The following is a 21,457-nucleotide window of genomic DNA, read 5'->3' as shown; positions in this document are numbered from 1 at the left end:
TTTTTGTTGTTGTTTTTTTTGCCTTTAGATGAGATACCATTACTTTTGTTTTTTCTTTAGGTATAAGAATTAAAGAGGAACAGCCTGATCCCGAGGAATGGCAGCATCTTAGTGGAGACTCCACTCTAAATACCAATGATCTGACACATTTAAGGGTGCAGGTGGTAGAAGAAGAAGGGGACCAATCTCATCTAGAAGGGAAAAGGTTGCGAAGAGTAGCGTGCACTTGTCCTAACTGCAAAGATGGTGGAGGAAGGTAAGAAATAAGCTTTTACAGCATGAAATGTTCTTGTAATTGTCAGTGCAATCTAAATTTGAATTGAAATAAAACCTATTAAAAAGTTCCAACACCAGTTACAGGTCCTGTTACCAATGTCTTTTGAAATATCGAAATATTATGACTTTTTGTACAATCAGGATTTTACTATCTTACTTTCTGTTGCAGCATCTTAGAGCTCATTTTGCTCATTTAATGTCCAAATTTATGTCAATAGAAAACAATGCACATTCTCCTTTTCAGTTTTACATTGTTCTTGGACATTTGTTGTAGCTAATTCGAGAGCAAGGTACTTTGCCACCTTATCAGCATATCTTATTACGAAGTGTACATACCAGAGCATGTTTTATGAGATGAACATTTCACTGCAGATATTTCTTCAGGCATTTGCAGTGATTCTAGCAAATGCAGAATGTGTCTCATTTCGAATTGCACTACCTGGGACGTCATAAAACACCTTTAAGACTACAACTGTCTAGTCATGGACCACACCAAATCCACGCTAGCTATCAGTGTAAATTGTAACACTCAGTCCATCAGATAAGAAACATGCTCTTGTAAGTGCAATAAATTCCTCTATTTGTGTTTACGTTAAATCATGCATGATGCTTCCTCGATACTCTATATAGAGCAAGCTGCATATGCTGGTCTTCATGCATCACAGTGGTCTCAAAGACCAGAACCATCTACAGAGTCTGAGCAGCCTGTTCAAGTGGAACATCAGGTATGTCAGGTCATAGCCTGATGCACAGTTCTGTTACCTTCATGCAGTCATGGTCCGAATCACGCTCATTTTCATCATTTTCCTCATATCTGCTTACAATTGGCAAAAGTGTTGCAGGAATCAATGTATTGTATCTTATGATTTGAAACATTGTCTGCCATCAAATTATTTGCTCTTATTTGATAAGACAACTGTTAGTAAGGGGTTGAGTTTGTGTGCTAGTCAACAAAATCTCAATTGAATGATGGACTTCCACAATACATGTGTAAATCGTTACAATTCCCTCACTCGGTTCAGTTGCAGGGCAGTGGGCTGCAACCAATGTTAAACATTCAAGAAGTGCAGAAGCAATTTGGTCTAATTTGGCAGAGAAATAAGCCATGGGTCTCTTGATTTCACCATGCTCTTTAACCAGAACTGACAAAGCTCACACTTCTCTCGTGAAAAAAATAGCTAAAATTCACTTTTTGTATTTTGGCATTCCTAGAGGAGGTGCACAACTTAGTTTATCTCTGAGCACGAGGAAGTCAGTCATACATTCCTCATCAAATGACACTGGATCAGAAACATCATTGTGGGTAAGACTAAGTAAAAGTTTTAGAATGAGGGAAACATTTATAATCCTCTGTCAACAGTAGCTAACCATTCTCAGGAACATCCTTGTTTCCCTTAAGGGACTTCGAGAATTCATTTTTAGAATTTCAGGAATGTTTTCTTTGGGCGGTTTTCTCACCCACTTTACAATTTGATGTGCCAAAGAGATCACTTATTATATACAGTACTTCATATTTGAGGAAGACATTTTATGACCATTGTCAGCAAAGTGGTTCAAAAGCGCAATTGTGTCCAACTTTCAATCTTTGGTTGCACATATCAGATTATTTATGTATTGCACCAGCACTGATTGCAGGGCAATTGTAGACTTCGCAAATCATTTTTAGTATCGACTAAAAATTGAGGGCTCTCTGTGTACCCTTGCAGAATACAACACCAAACCAGGATTTTATTGAGGAATCTGAATGCAAAAAGACACTGTCTATCTTCATGAGGAGGAATGGAGAAGAATGCTTGGCAAAAGTTAATGACTGCGTACCATTCTGTATCTACAGGAATCTGAAACCAAATCAAAGCAGTATTTGGTACCACAGGACAACATGGAACTACAATTGTATTTATTTTTTAGAAAATGCTTGGACTACTCTTGATTTGACACTGTTTTTTTTGTTGGGGTTTTTTCCCTTTTTAAACTACCATCACAGGTGATTTACATGGGCTGCCTAACATTTCTTGTAAACTTGCCATTTTGTTTAATTTTTATTATTTCATCTTCTTGATTATGGGCTTCATCCCCTTTACTTCCTTGGTAAGCTTGTATTCAGGAGCTAAGGAATAACCTGCATTTGGTTTCACTGTCATTTTCTCTGGTTCTGCACTTTTGATTAGTCCCTCTCTTTACCCGTAAAACCCCATATCTCCGTTCACTCCGTCTTCATTTGGGTGGCAAAACATCTTATTGTGAGAACTGGGAGTAAGTTTACTCTACACTTTTCTGATTTAATTGTAAAGGGGAAGTCTTTATGTTGGGTTTGAATTCCTCTACCAAATGGCATATAATAAACCATGCAATTAATTCAGCAAAGAAGATCCCTCTCAAGTAACTTTATAGGACTCATCACAATATGAATCATGGCTGTTCTCAAATGGGCAGATTTTTTTCAGGGACATTAGCTGAGACTACATTCATAATTTGTCCATTACTAATGGAAGCAATTTGCATTTGTTTTCCCCACATGGGTAGATTAGGAACCTCCCATCGGACAGGGTAGCATCTGTATCTGTTACATATGATACTGGGTGGCCATTTACCTCTCCGTCTCGATATGGGCCACTCTGGTATACTTCTCGGACTGCTCCATGCATGCAGTTGAATTATTTCCTTTATTTTGTATTATAAAAAAAAACATAAAAGTACAATGCATATAAATAGTAATAAAATGTACAGTAAAAACATATGTCTCCACTTACAATGCAAAAGCCAGATGTTATCGCCTTTAAGAACCCTTGTGCATATTCATATTACATAGTGCAAACAGTAAAGGTCAGAATGTGCTATTGCAGCCTTGTAAAATTAGGGCTCCCGGTTTATGCCATTTATTTGTTTGACACTTCGTTTGTATTCATCCATATTTATTTTTTGCTAACTACCTGTATTCATCCACTTTCATTTTGGTGTTTGCAACAAAAATAAAATAAAGCTGAAACTGGTATATTTCCACATTTACTTACCTGAGAAATGTACACACTTACATGAACTGCTGAAAGATTCCATTGGTATGAACATCCACAAATGACAAATCAATATACTTATATGAAAACCTGCATGTTTGAAACCATCATTCAAGCACATTATTATTGCAGAGTTCTAACAGTAAAAATATTGGAATGCATATATAATCATAAAAAGAACAATACATGTAAAAGGTTAGGTACCCCCGGCATAAAGGGAGACTTTCCTCAGAGGTACAAAAGGAAAACCTACAACTGTATTGTGGATTATCCGAACTTTTGCCAAGTATCCCGGATCTAATTTGCCAGGCCAAGGATATGGCGAATGTATCTTGCTCAGTTTTCACATCTCAAGAGCCCGAGTGCATCCCAAAAATGTACAATTCCTTAGTCTACAGATGGGGCAATCCACTTTTTTCTGGGAGTGATTACCCAGGGCAAAAGAATAAAAAATTGTCTTTTGTCTCTGAGGACAAGGGGCAGAAGGATCAGAAAACCATTGAAATAGTATCCTTTGCCTATTTAGCTGTGAATGTTTTGAGGGGTAGATTACCAATTCTAAATCTTATATGTACTCTTTTGTTTGTGTAACTGGGTCTCATCCTATTCGGATATGGCTCAAAGCCGGAAATACATTTATGAACTTTTGCAGTAAAACCTTCCTCATTTTGATCATTCCACAGCCTGAATAGCATACAGTCCCAGAAGATATTCTACTCTCTGAATGCGCTAGTTTTTATTATTGTCATTGACGCCTTCCAAAATTCCTCCATTTTAATAAGTGTACAAAGATGTTTAATTTTACTAAGCCAAGGAGTAAGTACACTTTTTTTTACCTAGCTCTTTAAGTTCGACCAGGGCCTCGCAGTATGGAGCAAATTCCTTTGTTTTCCAGAGACACATCCAATATTGTCTTATTATAAGGAGCACCAATAGATCAACCCTATTCAAAGCTAGATCAGAACTAATGGGTATCAAGAGAGGGTTCCAGGCATGCCGTGACCCTTCCCCTTCCGCCACAGTCGTTGTGAATTAGTCAAATTTGGTGAAAATTATTAGAAGTAATGGATTTTTCTGCATAACGTGCATTTGATTTCTAGCATTTTGCAAAACTGGGGCTCTGCCAGATTTATATTGATTACCCCTTGATTCTGCATGTTTTGCACATTAGGCAGTTGTGCTGGAACCATTGACTAAAGAACTTGCAGTGTACCCTGTGCTAACTGATTTGGACTCTGTTGTATTTAGGGAACCCAATATTTCTGAGTTGTTTCAATCCAGATTTGATTTTCATTCTTGTTTCCAGTGGCTAAGATGCCTGCAATATTGACAGGGGCTACTCTTCTTGTTTCGTTTGAGCCAGTGACAAAGTCCGTAACTCTCCCTTGAGGAACAACTTGTTTTCTGATCACCACTTCCTTGCACAATTACATCACAATTTGTACCACCCACACAACCAAAATCTGCCAAATCCTCTTGCTTATTTAAATCACATTGCTGAAAGTGCTACATCTGAGCATCATTAAGATCTCGTTTGGTTTCTGTTGCTTTGCTTCAATTGTGTACTTTATTATTTCATCAATTAACTTGAACTAAAGCTGACATAAAATCACTACTTTTCTTTTGTGGGATTTTCAATTCTCTTGATTTTTTTATAAATTTGCATACGCCTCTCATAATATGGACACTCTCTTTCTGATGTTGAGTAGCTCTCATAATCTTTGACCAAATTCATCTCTTTTTCTGGGACCTGTCACCTCGAATGTGCTTTCACTTGTACGTATCCGGGACTAAAGCAGCGGGGGTATGTAAGGAAAGGACTCCTTGGCATGGTTACCCCCTGACTTTTTGCCTTTGCTGATGCTAAGTTATGAATTGAAAGTGTGCTGGGACCCTGCTAACCAGGCCCCAGCACAAGTGTTCTTTCCCTAAACTGTACCTTTGTCTCCACAATTGGCACAACCCTGGCACTCAGGTAAGTCCCTTGTAACTGGTACCCATCTTGTGTGTGCTGGTGGGGAGAAAATGACTAAGTCGACATGGCACTCCCCTCAGAGTACCATGCCAACCTCACACTGCCTGTGGCATAGGTAAGTCACCCCTCTAGCAGGCCTTGCAGCCCTAAGGCAGGGTGCACTATACCACAGGTGAGGGCATATGTGCATGAGCACTATGCCCCTACAGTGTCTAAGCAAAACCTTAGACATTGTAAGTGCAGAGTAGCCATAAGAGTATATGGTCTGGGAGTATTTCAGACACGAACTCCACAGCACCATAATGGCTACACTGAAAACTGGGAAGTTTGGTATCCAATAAATGCACACTGATGCCAGTGTGCACTTTATTGTAAAATACACCCAGAGGGCATCTTAGAGATGCCCCCTGAAAACATACCCAACTTCCAGTGTGGGCTGACTAGTTTCTGCCAGCCTGCCACACACCAGACATGTTGCTGGCCACATTGGGAGAGTGCCTTTGTCACTCTGGGGCAAGGACCAAGGCCTGTACTGGGTGGAGGGGCTTCTCACCGCCCTCTGCAGGAACTGTGACACCTGGCGGTGAGCCTCAAAGGCTCACCCTCTGTTACAGTGCCACAGGGAATCCCAGCTAGTGGAGATGCCTGCCCCTCCAGCCACTGCCCCCACTTTTGGAGTCAAGGCTGAAGGAGATAATGAGGAAAGCAAGGAGGAGTCACCCCCCAGTCAGCTCAGACCCTAAGGTGTCCTGAACTGAGGTGACTCTTACTTTTAGAAATCCTCCATCTTGTAGAAGGAGGATTCCCCCAGTAGGATTAGGGATGTGCCCCCTCCCCACAGGGAGGAGCCACAAAGAGGTTGTAGCCACCCTCAGGGCCAGTAGCCATTGGCTACTGCCCTCCCAGACCTAAACACACCCCTAAATTCAGTATTTAGGGGTTCCCAGAACCAAAGAAGACAGATTCATGTAACCTAAAGAAGAAGAAGGACTGCTGGCCTGAAGCCCTGCAGCGAAGACTGAGATGACAACTGATTTGGCCCCAGCCCTGCCAGCCTGTCTCCCTACTTTGACAAAAACTGCACTAGCGACGCGTCCAACAGGGACCAGCGACCTCAGGACTGCCCTGCATCTAAAGGACCAAGGAGCACCTGAGAACAGCGGCCCTGTTCAAGAAACTGCAACTTTCTGCAACAAAGAAGCAGCTTTAAAGACCCCACGTTTCCTGCCGAAAGCGTGAGACTTTCCACACTGCACCCGATGCCCCCGGCTCGACCTGCAGAAAACAAACCCCTCAGGGAGGACTCCCCGGTGACTGCGAGCCTGTAAGTAGCCAGAGTTGACTCCCTGAGCCCCCACAGCGACGCCTGCAGAGGAAATCCAGAGGCTCCCCTTGACCGCAACTGCCTGTAACAAGGAACCCAACGTCTGGAATCAACACTGCACCCGCAGCCCCCAGGACCTAAAGGAACTAAACTCCAGTGCAGGAGTGACCCCCAGGTGACCTTCTGCCGAGCCAAGGTGGTGGCTACCCCGAGGAACCCCCCTGTGCCTGCCTGCATAGTTGAAGAGACCCCCGGGTCTCCCCATTGATTTCTATCTGAAACACAACGCCTGTTGGCCGCCCCTGTGCCGTTGAGGGTGTACTTTCCGTGCCTGCTTGTGTCAAAACACCCCCCGTGCCCTACAAAACCCCCCCTGGTCTGCCCTCTGAGGACGCGGGTACTTAACCGCTGGCAGACTGGAACTGGGGCACCCCTATCACCATTGAAGCCTAAGTGTTTTAGGCACCACTTTGACCTCTACACCTGACCGGCCCTGAGCTGCTGGTGTGGTAACTTTGGGGTTGCCTTGAACCCCCAACGGTGGGCTACCTTGGACCCAACTTTGAACCCTGTAAGTGTGTTACTTACTTGTGAACTTAACATTTACTTACCTCCCCCATGAACTGTTGATTTTTGCACTGTGCCCACTTTTAAAATAGCTTATTGCCATTTTTGTCAAAACTGTACATGCTATTGTGATTATTCAAAGTTCCTAGAATACCTGAGTGAAATACCTTTCATTTGAAGTATTACTTGTAAATCTTGAACCTGTGGTTCTTAAAATAAACTTAAAAGATATTTTTCTATATAAAAACCTATTGACCTGGAGTAAGTTTTTGAGTGTGTGTTCCTCATTTATTGCCTGTGTGTGTACTACAAATGTTTAACAATACCCTCTGATAAGCTCTACACAAAATAGAGCATTAGAATTAACTCTTTTTGCCACTGTCTTACCTCTAAGGGGAACCCTTGGACTCTGTGCACACTATTTCTTACTTTGAAATAGTATATACAGAGCCAACCTCCTACAGGGTATTATTAGAAAGTAATCTGTGACTTATCTGTTGGACAATTTATGGCTGCTTTACACTACAGCCACGAATCGTTGTGAATCACAATTTCACATAGCGCATTGAAATCAACCCAAAGCACCATTGACATTTTCACTGATCTGTCCACTTCCATAAAACAGATTTCTGGTTCTTCCATAAACTGTGGAAAGTTCACTTTAAATGCAAAGAGATCAGACAGCTGTAAGAAACCGTAATATAGACACCTCCTATGTACTTCTCGCGCAGGAACCTCTGTAATAACCATTTCTTTTCCAGGCTTATTCACATTAGTTTCTTTTGGTATTTCTTTTTCTTTAGTACTTTGCCACTTCCTTAGGTTTCAGTCCCCATATGTCTCTATATTTCTGTAGATTCATCCATTCCTTAGTATAGTTTGCTAATTCTTTAATATGAGCCTGTAAGGGCAATTAACCCATTTTATTAGTCTCCGTTTCTATCACATACGTTCCTAAGGTTTCACGCAGACCCCTTTTCTTAGTCCAATTGGCACCACAATCTTCTGCCATCTCTTCAAATTTCAGATATGCATCACACACTCGCTGCTTCTTTACTCTGGTTCATCCACATTTTAGACAGCTAATCTCTCTAATGTACTAGTACTCATATTACATTTTCAATTTGTAAATACTATTCTCTCTTCTGGCTTGTGCTTCTGGATGCATCACAGTAGCAGCAGCAATGTTAACAGTTGTTTTACATCTGTCAGCAGGAGGCACTGTGGCAACAGTTGCAGGATCAACCATACCCAGTCCTGCAACTTCATTCCTTGGTGCTGTTGGGGTTATTAGCAATGTACACAAACCTGTGCCAACTGCACCAGGATCTCCTGCACCTCCCTGCTGTACAAATCTGAATCTCGGATGTTCATCATTAAATGGAGGAGGTCTTATGTCCAATAAAACATCTAAAAATGTATTCTCATTTCAATTGGTATTAATAATTTACTTTTTTGGGGGGGTGGGGGGGGGGTTTGACGACCCCATTATATTTTTTTCTTTTTGTTATCACTTACTATTGCAGGAAACGCACAAATACGCAGCATTACAGCAAAAGGAACAACCTAAAATTGAATTTGCAGCTCCTTTATGAAAGGAAAAAATTAATGCAATTAATATAATGAAATCGGGCAGCAGCTGTTGGAAGCTAGAACTTGTCTCATCCATTGAGGAAATCAGAAACTTCCATGTCTCACCATGCTGGGTCCCAGCAGTTTTCTTTTTTCTGGCTTGTGGGATCCGATCTTCAGAGTTAGTGCTAAACCTGCAGAAATAGTCAAGATATTTTTATAATTACTACAATAATTTTTGTAATCATTGTGAGTCACCATGGCTTCTCTTTTGTCGTGTTTTCTGTGTGGTTTGGTAGCTTTCTGTGAAGAAATTTTATTTTTGGAACTTAGACGCAATAATTAAAGTATTTATGCAGTCCTAAAACAGTAAAAGTTGAAATGCAAAGCAATAAAAATTTAGAAAAATAAGAGTAAATGTGACAAACAAAATTAAAACAAAAACCACAAAAGTCCAATTAAAATTTGAAGTATAATTTAGTGGTAAAAAGCAAAAAGTCCCAATGATGGTCAGTGGTCTTGGTAGCCTAGGACCTAGGTGCGGGTTGGCCCGGACTGTGATGGAGCGCAGATCGGATACTCTAAACAGGTTTATCCTGTTAAAGATTTTACCTTGTGATATTAGTCCTTTAAGTCCAGGCTGTCACATAAGTACCGTTCTAAAGCACCTTAGCACCTCAGGGAGACACTTTGAGACTGACAGGGTGACACACAGAATCCAGTCCAGGTCCAGTTGCCACTTAACGGGACAGTTGCAGGAAAGGGCTCTTGTAGCACCCCTGTATCTTAAACAGAAGGTCAGTCTTATGACACTTGGAGTCCACTTCGTAGTCCTGGGAGGACCTTCAGGTCTCATCTCAGGTGTCAGACAGCAGGGTTAATTCTCTTTGGATTTTCCACGAGTCCAGGAGTGTTCTGAATTGGGCCCTGGAGATGCCATATTCGTGTCTGGTATGAGCTAGTATGTGTGAATGACTAGGGGATGTCCTAACCGAAGGGGCAAAGCTCCTTGGGGGCTAACCCTCCCCACTTTGGGTGTTTTCAAGATGGGTGAATTCTTCAGCTGCACTAAACTTGGGCTGTGAAGGCTGGGAGTGAGAGTGGGGAGTGTATTATGGTAGTCCTAGTGTTCTCCCACATCTAATGCTAAAATCCTGCTTTAGACGTCCCCTGTATCCCCAACAAACTCTGGGACAGACGTCTGGTAGGATAAAGCTGAACTTTCAGCAACAGACAGTGGATAAGACCCCAAATGTCATCTGAAAAACCTCAGCAAACCAGTCCCAACACTCCAGCAGGATCAGGCACTGATGTAAACATGAGGCCCACAGTGATGGCGGCTGGTTTGGCTGGTAGGACAATAGCAGGGTGCACGTCTGGGGTGTTAGCTTTATCTACTTGTAACGGGGTTTGCCTCCTTGAAGTTAATCAAGTACTTGGGCCCGAAAGGCAATCCCCCTCAAGGGCACATCAGCATCGCTCCACACCAAAACCTTTTGTTGTTGTCTGTGGAGCAAGATCACAACTTTGTTCACGTACATTTGCACTGCCATTTACTGGATGGCAGAAGGGAGACTGCAACATGCTGATTTAGTTTCAAGGGACTTCATGCAGAGGCAAAGGTAACTTTCTAAAAGTCTGTTTTCCAAAATATTTATCACAAACCCGACTTACCATTGAGTTGATCTTGTAATAAATGTTTAAAAACGTCCCAAAATAATTGTTTTGCTTTTCCTTATGCAAGATAACAATTATTAACAATATTGTGTCCTAGTGCTTGCCTATCAAACACCCATTTGTGCAACAGTGGAAATAGTTTTGAGGGCATTTTCACTTTAAAGGGCTACCTTTAACTACAATGCACCCTGCCTTATGGACATTAAGGCCGCCTTAATATTTAAAAGGAACATTTAGGCTTTTCTTTTGAATGTTAAATTTGATGTTTGAAACTGCGCACCAGGCTACATTGGTAGGGTTAGAGATGTTTGACAGGTGCCAATGCAGCACAATGAGTGCTGTAGTCAACAGCTTGCATTGTAATTCACCCGCCCTAGGTACAATGGGTACCATATACTGAGGGCTCATAGGCACTTAAATTTAAACAAGGCTGGTGCAATTTCACCATGTTGAAAGGAGAGCAAGAGTATTTTACCACTGGGTAGCAATGGTAAAGTGTACAGCGTTCTATAACCAGCAAAAATAGGTTCCAGGGTAAAGGCAAAATCCAAGGTTTTCCTATTGCTTCAGCTCTGAAGGTTTAGCGAAATGCAAGCATCCCTTGGGTACCATTTCCAGCATATTCCTCATCTTATGAAGACTGTCCAGGTGGCAGACTAGATCTATCAATAGCTCCCCATCATCATCGCATGGCACCACTGTGCTTAAGCCATCACACTGCCACCGGATATGAGGGCATTGGAGTGTATTGGAAGCTAAGTGGCACACTGTAATCCGTTTCTTTATTTTTTTGTTGTTGTTTTTTTTTTAACCTCTCATTGACAGAATATAGAACTTTGTTGTAAAAAAAGAAAAAAACATGCTCAGATTTTCTACAGGGACTAGATCAATTTTCTCCTCCAAAGATTTCAAGGCTTACGCCCCCTCACATGCCTCAAGATAATGTCTTTGTCGACCCAAATTGCATCTGCTCATGGTTTCTGATCTGATCAACATCCTTTCTCCTGCAAATCATGTTGCTTAATTCACCCAGAGGTCATCGGGCAGCAGGAAGCGACACTATATATGCCCGACATTTGCAGGGACCGGCTTAAGCATTCCTTTTTTAGAGAAGTCTGCTGACAGGGAACAATCTCCCAAACATTCTTCCCAAAAGTAACACAAAGCTCCATTGGGCAGGAGAAATCCCTTTCTTAACACTGTTCCCTTAGTGTTGCACTCTTGATCCAGACGTCAAAAGAAGATAAAGCTGGAATTGTTTATAACCATTGGTCAAACTTACACAAGTCAAGATCTTGGGGCGGTCCATGCCGGATGTGATCAGGACGTCTCTGATACCCTCTGGTCCACTCAGCAATGATACGCCTGCTGTTGCAAGTTTGATCACTTTGGCAACTCCTTTGACTACAACTTGTGACTCTGTTCCTTTGCAGGACCAGGGCGACTCAGCCCTCCGAGGTACTGTCCCTGATCGCTCAGCGCAATCAATGCAGACTCAGCCACCATTCTTGGAACCCCCTGGGGCAGTCTGTGTAGTTGGCTGAGGTAATCCAGACAGCCAAGGGGTAACTTGAGGCATGTTTTGATCACAATCCAGTTGCAGAACATGTTTCTAGGACCTAGTAGAATATTCCTGGATAGTACTGGTCCGACACTATGGCCAACTCAGACGCACCTGCCAGGCCTGATGGGGGTTGTGGCTGTATGGAAGGCCATGACTCAGCAGCCATTCTTCTTCTTCCCCTTTACACACTGATGATGGCCTATATCTTAATTTCCAAATTGCAGGAGTTGGTCTACTTCTTTAGAATCTGATATGCATTATCCAGCTGGTCCTTTTAATTTGCTTCAGCGCTGCAAAAAGCAGCAGAAGCATTCTACTCTGCTGCTCTCCAAAGAGGCTAAATCTCAATCAATCAGTCAAGGATATTTAAAGCGCGGTTGATCACACATAGGGTCTTAAGGTGCTGAAGGAAGTTGTGCTGCTCAGTCGAAGAGACAGATCTTGAGGGCCTTCCTCGACTGCTCCAGTGATGCGGTCTGCCTGACCTTGAGGGGAAGTGTGTTCCATGTCCGGGCTGCTAGATAGAAGAAGGATCTTCCTCCTGCAACACCTTTCCCGTATCTTGGTGACAGCTGCATTGGTGGCCTGGAAGAAACAGACGTCTGTTGGCATGTAGGTGAGGCAGTGGTTGAGATATGCTGGTCCTATGTTGTGCAGTGCCTTGAAGGTGGGGATCAGGAGTTTGTATGTGATGCGCTTGTTGGCTGGGAGCCAGTGTAGGTCTTTGAGGTGGGAGGAGATTCAGCTGTGTTGGACGATGTCCAGGATGAGTCCGGCTGCTGCATTCTGGACTCGTAGTCTTGATTTGAAGTTGATTAGTAATGCCGGCATATAGTGAGTTGCCATAGTCCAGTTTGCTGGTGATGAGTGCTTGGGTGACTGTCTTCCTCATGTGTGTGTTGGGGGGTGGAAGAGGTTTCCATTTGATCTCACTTGGCATCTTATGTGATGGTTGTGTGAAAGTGGACGGTGGTTTGAAGCCCGACACATCTGCTTGACTTGCCTGATAGCCCCCCTCCAAAGAATTGATTCAATCGTAACTTTCAGAATAATCTCTGCATCTCCAGTTCGACTCCAAAGAAGTTTGTGCGGGCAGTGGGCACAAATGAAAGTCCTCTACTGAGGACCGATATTTCATCAGGTGAAAGTTTGTCAAGATAAATTGAAAATGGGAACCATACTTTGGTTGATAGTGTTGAGCTCCATGGCAGGGGTAGCAATGTCCTGCCTTGCAAGGGTAACAATAGGAGTGTCTTGTTCTACCAAGAGTACTGTTGCCGTCTTGTCTGGTGCACCTGTGAGAGTCTCGGAAGTAACCCCTGCTCCTGCCCCAGCCTCTGCTCCTTTGGGGTCCCATGCCCCCTCCCCCCCATCATCCACTTCTGGCTAAAAGTGTGGTGGTCTGGTTGACCTTGTCCTCCCAGGTTGACTGTCGAACTAGGTCCTGGTGTCTCGTCTGAGCTTTCTGAAGCAGAAGTGTTCAAGAAAGTATTGTTCTTCCTGTAATCTCTTCTAGCCCTATTCACATATCTGCCTGTTTCATTTTGCTTGCAATCATTTTCTTGCAAGTATGGATATGTTAGATTCTTGTCATGTTTGGCTAAATCTTTAGTTAAATTGTCTTATTTCTTTTCTTGTGTAATGTATGTAAATTCTGCAGAAGTTATTTTTTCAAGGGCCTCTAGAGCTTCTTTGGCATTTGTAAATTCTGTGTCATCTAGAATCTCTCTTGTAATCTTTCTGTAGCCTGCTTATATGTTTATGTGCGGTATCTATACCCAAGACCGTCCAGTGTTGCGAGCTCTGGTTGGCCACAAAACTGAAATGATTCCTATACTTCTGGTCCTCAATAAATATTGCAGGCTCATTTCTAACTCGTAGTCCTACTGGGATAGTGTTATACCGCAAATAATCCTTCATAAGATGGCCATGTAACTGTGTTTTTACTGAATTCTTTTTAGCTTTGTGATTTTCTCCTATAGGGCAATAAGGCATCTACTACTCTTGTAGGTGTCTTACATACAAAGGAGGGGCCCTTCAGCAGCCTATCAGTATAATCCTCAGTGTAAGATAGTGTCTTTTTCTGACATGTTATGTAGTGAGAATTTTTAAGAATATATTTCAAGTAAGTAAGTGACGGCGCAGTGCAGGTGAGAAAAGTGAGCATAAAGCGCACCAGTGTTATTTACAACACAGTATATACATATGTGAATGATAGGGATCATGCTTTCCTGATAAGCCATCTGTTTAAATCACCTGATGTTTTTCCTGAAAGGGCTGACCCGTACTTTCCTGCCAAAACCTTTTGTGATGCCCCAGTTGATCCTAAATGTGGTTCTCATATTTGTGATGTGCATCCCATTCAAGCCAATACGCAGTTCCCCGCTGAAGTTACTCAGACTTCACTGTCCTTCATTTGTTCCTCATTGTGTTCCCATCAGCTTGGCGCATGAGATACAAGCACTGTCTGTCCAGCAGCTGTCACCATCTTCTTCCCAGACACGCTAGTGTTAAGAGCCAAGGGAGCTTTCCTTTTGAAGGTGATACTGCCTTTCCTCATTCGGCTCTTTATCATTTTGCCAGTGTTTTTTACCCCCTCAGGAGAGCAGCAAGAGAGTCTCCATCGCCTAGATCCTAAGAGAGCTCTGAACGTTTACATTGAGAGCACCACAGACCATTCAGGTAGACAATCAGCTGTTTGTTGGGTTTCTGGGACAAAGAAGGGAAGAGATGTTTAGGAGCTGAAAATCTCCAGCTGGATCGACTTTGCTAAAAGATTTGCTATGGACTGACTAAGAAGCAGAGTCCAGAATGGGTAAAGGCTTATTCCACCAGAGCTAAAGCTGCTACCACCACCTTAGCACACAGAGTATCTGTTTTGGACATCTGTCAGTTCACACGTTCACAAAACACTACTGCCTGGATAACCAGGTCTAGCAGCAGGGGAATTTTGCCTTTTCAGTCCTAACCTAACGTCTGAGGTTCAACTTTGATATCCATTCACAAGAGAAGGAAGATGTGGGTTGGAAGTATTCATTAGAAGAAAAAAACTTACCTACTTTTAGCTTTCTGGTGAATTCTCTATTTAACTGCAGAGTCCTCACTGGCCCACCCTCCTCCCTGTTGTATAGAATGGCCTCTTTTGTTCCACACTAAAAAGATTCCAAATTAGAGATCTGCATACTTACACAATAATGGCCCTGCATCCCATGGCTCGAACAAATATCAGAAAGAAACTGATGTCAGCCTGACGAGGTGGACGTTATGTTGCTGATCCGACGTCAGTTTGAGGGCCAAATGATTAGAATCAGGAGCTGCACAGCACCACCTACTGGTGTGAGGATTACTGACAAAAAATCTCCAGGTACACTCTGGCGCCCTGGGATATACACACAAGTTGAGAAATATTCAGTTAGAGTATCCACCAGAAAGAGCATTGCTAAAGGTAAGTAACTTGTTCTTTTGCATTGTTTTGCACCACCTGTGTCATAAGCAACCTGCCTTTAAATGGCATTATCACCTTCAAAAACGGACACATGCTGCCAGTCACTGATGTGTTCACAGATCTTTACAAACAAAACAATAATCAAATCACAAAATTCTGAAACTGATTTAGTAAAAAGGATAAACTTTACTAATCCAATGTAGACCATTTGTGTTACTTTGTTTAAGGGAACAGCAGAAATTAACTTTAAAGCAAAAAGTGCCAAGACAACGTAAAGCACTAATACAAGTCAGTGGGTCCATTTGACTGGGATCTGTGCATAATTTGTAAACTTTTGTGACAGAGTGGAGAGTGGCTTAAAATCTTAGGGTCCCACAAGTCCAAGGTATATCTTGGAACAAATGTTTTCTCCGAGTTGGACTCCTTTAGTGGGGCAAGACAGGGTAACTGGCAATGGTCTCTTAAAGTTAGATATGTTGAGCCTAGGTTCTTGCTAAAGCCTTATGCTTTGTTACAAAACTGAGTGGCACCAGCCTGGATTCTGTAGGCATGAGTTTGCTTTCCTGCTCGGACGATTCTGGAGCCATTTCCTAGTCTCAAGTTTTACATTTGGACTTTATTTTGAATCTCAGAATTCTCCAGCGGGACAATGGCATGATACTGTCCCTGATTAGGGCTCCATGGCGGTCCAGCAGTAGCCGTGAAGTTTGTTTTAAAATGCTTTGAGTGGGAGAAACCCAGCAGTTTTTGATGCAGTGGTGCCATCTTATCCAGGGAGCCTCAGCACCTTCAAGCAGGTCCATAAATGACTGGGTGCCACTTTTCAGCAGGTGTTACAGAATTCCCACCAGGACTCTTCTACAGATTCCAGTCAAGGATCTTTGGAACAATCTCTCACTTTAGCAAGGGGTCACATATACACTTTGACAGTCCACTCCCAACTGGGCAGGTAGTTCTTCCACACAGGGGAGCCATTCTTTAGCCTTTTGAACCTGGGAGAGCTCTTCTAGTCCCTCTCGTCAGGGACCTCTTCCCAGAGCTTCCTCCTTCTGTGGCTTCACCATGTCCAGTTACATTATGAGGTGCTTGTAGTAGTTAGCCAGTTATGTTTGCTTTTGTGCAAACCGTCCCAGGGTGCTTAGTTCTGGGGTCTTCCAAGGTGTCAAGACCCTTGCTCGATGGCTCAGAGCTCCTAAATGCAACCCAGATCTTGCCTTATTACAAGGTGGACCAATTGGTGACAGACGTCACCTGACTGTTTCTAGAAACAGATTTTCCCCTTCCTACCTCCAGGCCCTTCCCTCTGATATACTGTTACCATAAATGTACAGTCTTAAAGGGCAACAGTGTGCCTGGGGTGTTTCCACCCTACCTTGGTGTACTTCTATTTTGTTCCTTTTTGCCGACTTTATATGTATATACTTACATTCACATAAATCTTCTACATTAGTATAAAATGGTTAAACCATTTTGGAAGTATTTCACATAGTCTTGATGGTGGTCTCCAAAAGACCAAACCTTCAAGGATTATTCCACATTGGCCTCTACGTTTTTGTTCACGATGCCTCCTTCATTACAGATTCGAAGACTTTGATGGGCACTTTGTCTGGGACCAGCTAAACGTTTTCCTGAATAATGCCACTTAGATCTGTGGGGGAATTTGAATAAAATAACTGGCAGACATCAGTCAGTGAAATTTTACTGACCCTGTGTACACATACACCTCTCATGTCTCTAATTTAGTATTGAAAAAGTGTTATCAAAATAAATTCTTTACTTTTGTTCATTAGTATGCGCATCGATTGTTACATTGGTTTTCTCTTTTGATGATGATCATTTCAGTTGAATAAGTTGGGCGTGTATGCTGCAAACCTTCCTGTTGTGTACTGAAGTTTTCTTTTGGGAGCTCCTTTAGCACTTAAACTTTCATACATTAAGCACACAGCCTCGTGGGCTAGAAGGCACACTTGGAGGTGATGCAAATAATGATTAAAAGTAGCTTTTTGTAAATGTCAAAACACAGGTTCTTTTGACATGCTGCAGCAGTGGTTTAGGCTGTAGTCAGTGATGGGAGGTCCAAGGACATTCTTTCATAGTCATGTGTTTATGGTGTAAATGAACTCAGCAGCCCACAGGTGACTTAACGTTTGTATTGTGGCATATCTGTGCGTCTATCTGTGTGTGTGTGTGCGCATGTGTGTATTTGTGTGTGTGTGTGTGTGTGTGTGTGTGTGTGTGTGTGTGTGTGTGTATATATATATATATATATATATATATATATATATATATATATATATATATATACACATACTCTGTGGAATGTGTAGCTGCAGATACACATGCTATGCACAGGTCCTGCCATCTAGTTTTCGGCTGGGAGTGTTACCAGTTGGTTTTCTTTCGAAGAAGTCTTTTCGAGTCACGGAACTGAGTGACTCCTCCTTTTCGGCTCCATTGCGCATGGGCATCGACTCCATCTTAGATTGTTTTCTTTCCACCATCGGGTTCCGACGTGTTCCTCTTCACTGCGGCTGTTCGCTTTGGAAAACTTAAAATTCACAGAAAAATCGGCTGTATTGTTCTCGATCGCACCACAAGAAGTGTTCAGATTCTGCCCTCGGTGCCACGCCAAGTATCCCTACACAGATCAACATCGGGTCTGTAATCTGTGTTTGTCACCAGATCACCGAGAGGATACTTGTGAAGCCTGCAGATCCTTCTGTTTCAAAAAGACCTTGAGAGACTGAAGGGCGAGAAGACCACAAATGGCGTCCAAGAGCACCGAATGCCTCGACCCGGAAGAAGAGGGGATGATCCATGCTGCCATCTCCGTTCAAGGATCCGATTTGGACGAATCCTACGTCGACCGACCACCGACCCGACAGCAGTCCAGCATGTTAGTACGCTTGCCCCGACCCAGACCAAACAGAAGGCCATGGCTCCACCCGGAAAAAATCAAGCGGTGACCAAGTAACACCTTCGGCACCGAAAAAGGCCACACCCGCATCAAAGTTTTCGAACTCGAGTCGAGGCACAGTCTCCGAAAAAGTACTGCACCGACCTATCGAATCGAGACCCCGAAAGTCCCTTTCGGAACCGATGCCTACTACCACTAGACATTTCGGTGCTGAAGAAACCGGCTTCGGAGCCAAAAAGACAATCTTACACAGAGGAACATGGACTTTCAAAACAGCTCAAAGAAAGCCATAGATTTGAGGAAGAGCTTCAACAAATTGAGCAATTCGATGACAGACAAGACAGGATACAGATCCACAAGGATACTGGCAAGATCCTCACAGCACCTCCCCTCAAATTTAAAAGAAAGCTGGCATTCCATGGATGTATGGACACTTATCAGCCGAAGGATAAAGTGCCAAGAGAGCAATCTCCGCCACGCCAGTTTTCTCCAGCCCAGTCTCCTCCTCATTCTCCTCAACGACCTGTCTCCTGCTACACCCACTGCACAGCCTCCCACACACACACTATGCAGCAAGACACAGATCAATGGGATCTTTATGATGACCCTGTGTCAGAAAACAGCCCAGAGTGCTATCCATCTAATCCCTCTCCACCTGAAGATAGCACCTCCTACACACAAGTCTTGGCTAGGGCTGCAGCTTTCCACATTGTAAGCATGCACGCGGAACCAATGGAGGACGACTTTTTATTCAATACTCTGTCCTCCACACACGCAACATACCAAAGTCTACCCATGCTCCCGGGTATGCTCTAACATGCCCAACAGATATTCCAGGAGCCGGTTAAGGGAAGGGCTATAACCCCAAGGGTAGAAAAAAAGTATAAACCACCACCTTCAGACCCAGTGTTTATCACACAACAGCTGCCCCCAGCTTCGGTAGTGGTCAGCGCAGAGAAGAAAAGAGCTAACTCGCAGTCCGCTGGAGATGCACCCCTTCCAGATAAGGAGAGTAAAAAGTTTGATGCGGCAGGAAAGAGGGTAGTGTCACAAGCAGCCAATCATTGGAGCATAGTGAACTCACAGGCCCTCCTTGCTAGATACAACAGGGTTCATTGGGATGAGATGAAGGACATTATTCAACATCTCCCCAAGGAACACCAAAAGAGAGCTCAACAGGTAGTAGAGGAGGGGCAGGCGATAACAAATAACCAGATAAGATCAGCGCTAGACTCAGCTGATACAGCTGCAAGAACCATAAATACGGCAGTTACCATTAGGCGCCATGCATGGCTCAGATCATCAGGTTTTAAACCTGAAATCCAACAGGCTGTCCTCAACATGCCCTTCAACCAACAGCAATTATTCGGCACACAGGTGTACACAGCCATAGAAAAAATGAAAAAAGATGCTGCCACTGCTAAAGCGATGGGAGCGCTTTATTCATCCCAATACAGAGGGATATTTCGGAAGCCTCTGTTTAGGGGAGGATTCAGGCCACAGCCCTCCGAGCCATCCACCTCACAAACAAAGCCCTCATACCAAACACAATATCAAAGAGGGCGATTTCGAGGGTCCTTCAGAGGGCAATTTCCCAAAGCCAGGGGAAAATTCCAATCTGCAAAGCAAGGCACTAGCAACAAACAGTGACTTTGTCATCACCTTCCCCCAACGCACATCCCCTGTGGGTGGAAGACTGAGAATGTTCCACGATCAATGGTCAAACATTACAACAGACACATGGGTACTACCAATTATCCAACATGGTTACTGCATAGAATTCACAGTTTCCTCCAGATATTCCCCCAAAAACGCACAAACTTTCATCGCAATATCTTACAGTGTTACAAACAGAGGTGCAGGCACTGTTAACCAAACAAGCCATATAACTAGTGCCTCATCATCAAAAAGGAAGAGGGGTCTATTCCCTGTACTTCCTCATTCCCAAAAAAGACAAAACGCTAAGACCAATATTAGATCTCAGGACTATTAACCTCTACATTCGATCAGAACACTTCCACATGGTGACACTACAAGATGTAGTCCCATTACTGCAACAGGGAGAATACATGTCAACGCTGGATTTAAAAGATGCTTATTTTCACATACCCATCCATCCAGCTCACAGAAAATACCTCAGGGTTGTTATACAAGGAAAACATTACCAATTCAAAGAATTACCCTTTGGGATAACAGCCCCCAGAGTCCTTACAAAATGCCTTGCCATAGTAGCAGCATACATAAGGAGACAACACATGCATTGTATCTCGACAATTGGCTAATAAAAGCCAACACTCAAAAACAGTGTCAACATCACACGTTATGTAATAGATACCCTACACCCACTAGGGTTTTCGATAAATTATCAAAAATCACACCTGTAACCATCCCAAATTCAGCAGTACTTGGGAGCTAAACTCAACACTCAAAAGGCACTTGCAAGTCCAAGCCCACAGACGGTGCAATCATTCCACACAATGCTGCTAAAAATACAACCAAATCATCACTACACAGTCCGTTTTGTGATGAAACTCCTAGGCATGATGGCATCATGCATCGCAATTGTCCCAAACGCACGGTTACACATGCGGCCCTTACAACCGTGCCTTGCAAAACAATGGTCGCAGGCAATGGGTCATCTCCAAAATCTAGTGTTGATAGACCGCCAAACACTCTATTTGCTTCAGTGGTGGAATCCCACAAATTTAAACAAAGGGCGGCATTTTCAAGACCCTGTGCCTCACGCCATTCTCACAACAGATGCATCAATGATTGGGTGGGGAGCACACCTCAACAATCACAGTATTCAGGGACAGTGGAACAGCAAGCAAAAGCAGCTCCACATAAATCACTTAGAGCAGCTAGCAGTCTCTCTAGCACTAAAAGCCTTTCAACCTCTTCTGGCTCACAAACACATTCCTGTCAGAACAGACAATATGACAACAATGTACTACTTAAACAAACAGGGGGGAACACACTCATCGCAACTTTGCCTCCTAGCACAAAACATTTGGCATTGGGCAATTCACAACAACATTCACCTGACAGCTCAGTACATTCCAGGGATTCACAATCAATTAGCAGACAACCTCAGTCGAGATCACCAGCAAACTCGCGTGCGGGAAATAC

At 43.2% G+C, this 21,457-nt stretch overlaps 1 protein-coding gene across 3 annotated transcripts in view; it reads left to right on the top strand.

The window, feature by feature from the left end:
* SP3 (Sp3 transcription factor) overlaps positions 1-21,457 on the top strand; it is a 118,105-nt gene that overhangs the window by 69,458 nt on the left and 27,190 nt on the right. For all 3 annotated transcript variants that reach the window (XM_069225365.1, XM_069225363.1, XM_069225364.1), the window contains one exon: positions 61-256. In XM_069225365.1, the coding sequence (XP_069081466.1) occupies positions 61-256 (196 nt within the window). The remainder of the gene's footprint in view (positions 1-60; positions 257-21,457) is intronic.

This window comes from Pleurodeles waltl, chromosome 3_1 (assembly GCF_031143425.1).
Source record: "Pleurodeles waltl isolate 20211129_DDA chromosome 3_1, aPleWal1.hap1.20221129, whole genome shotgun sequence".
NCBI classification, from domain to species: Eukaryota; Metazoa; Chordata; class Amphibia; order Caudata; family Salamandridae; genus Pleurodeles; species Pleurodeles waltl.
Note: the sequence above shows the minus strand (reverse complement) of the source record. Positions and strands in the feature narration are given on the sequence as shown.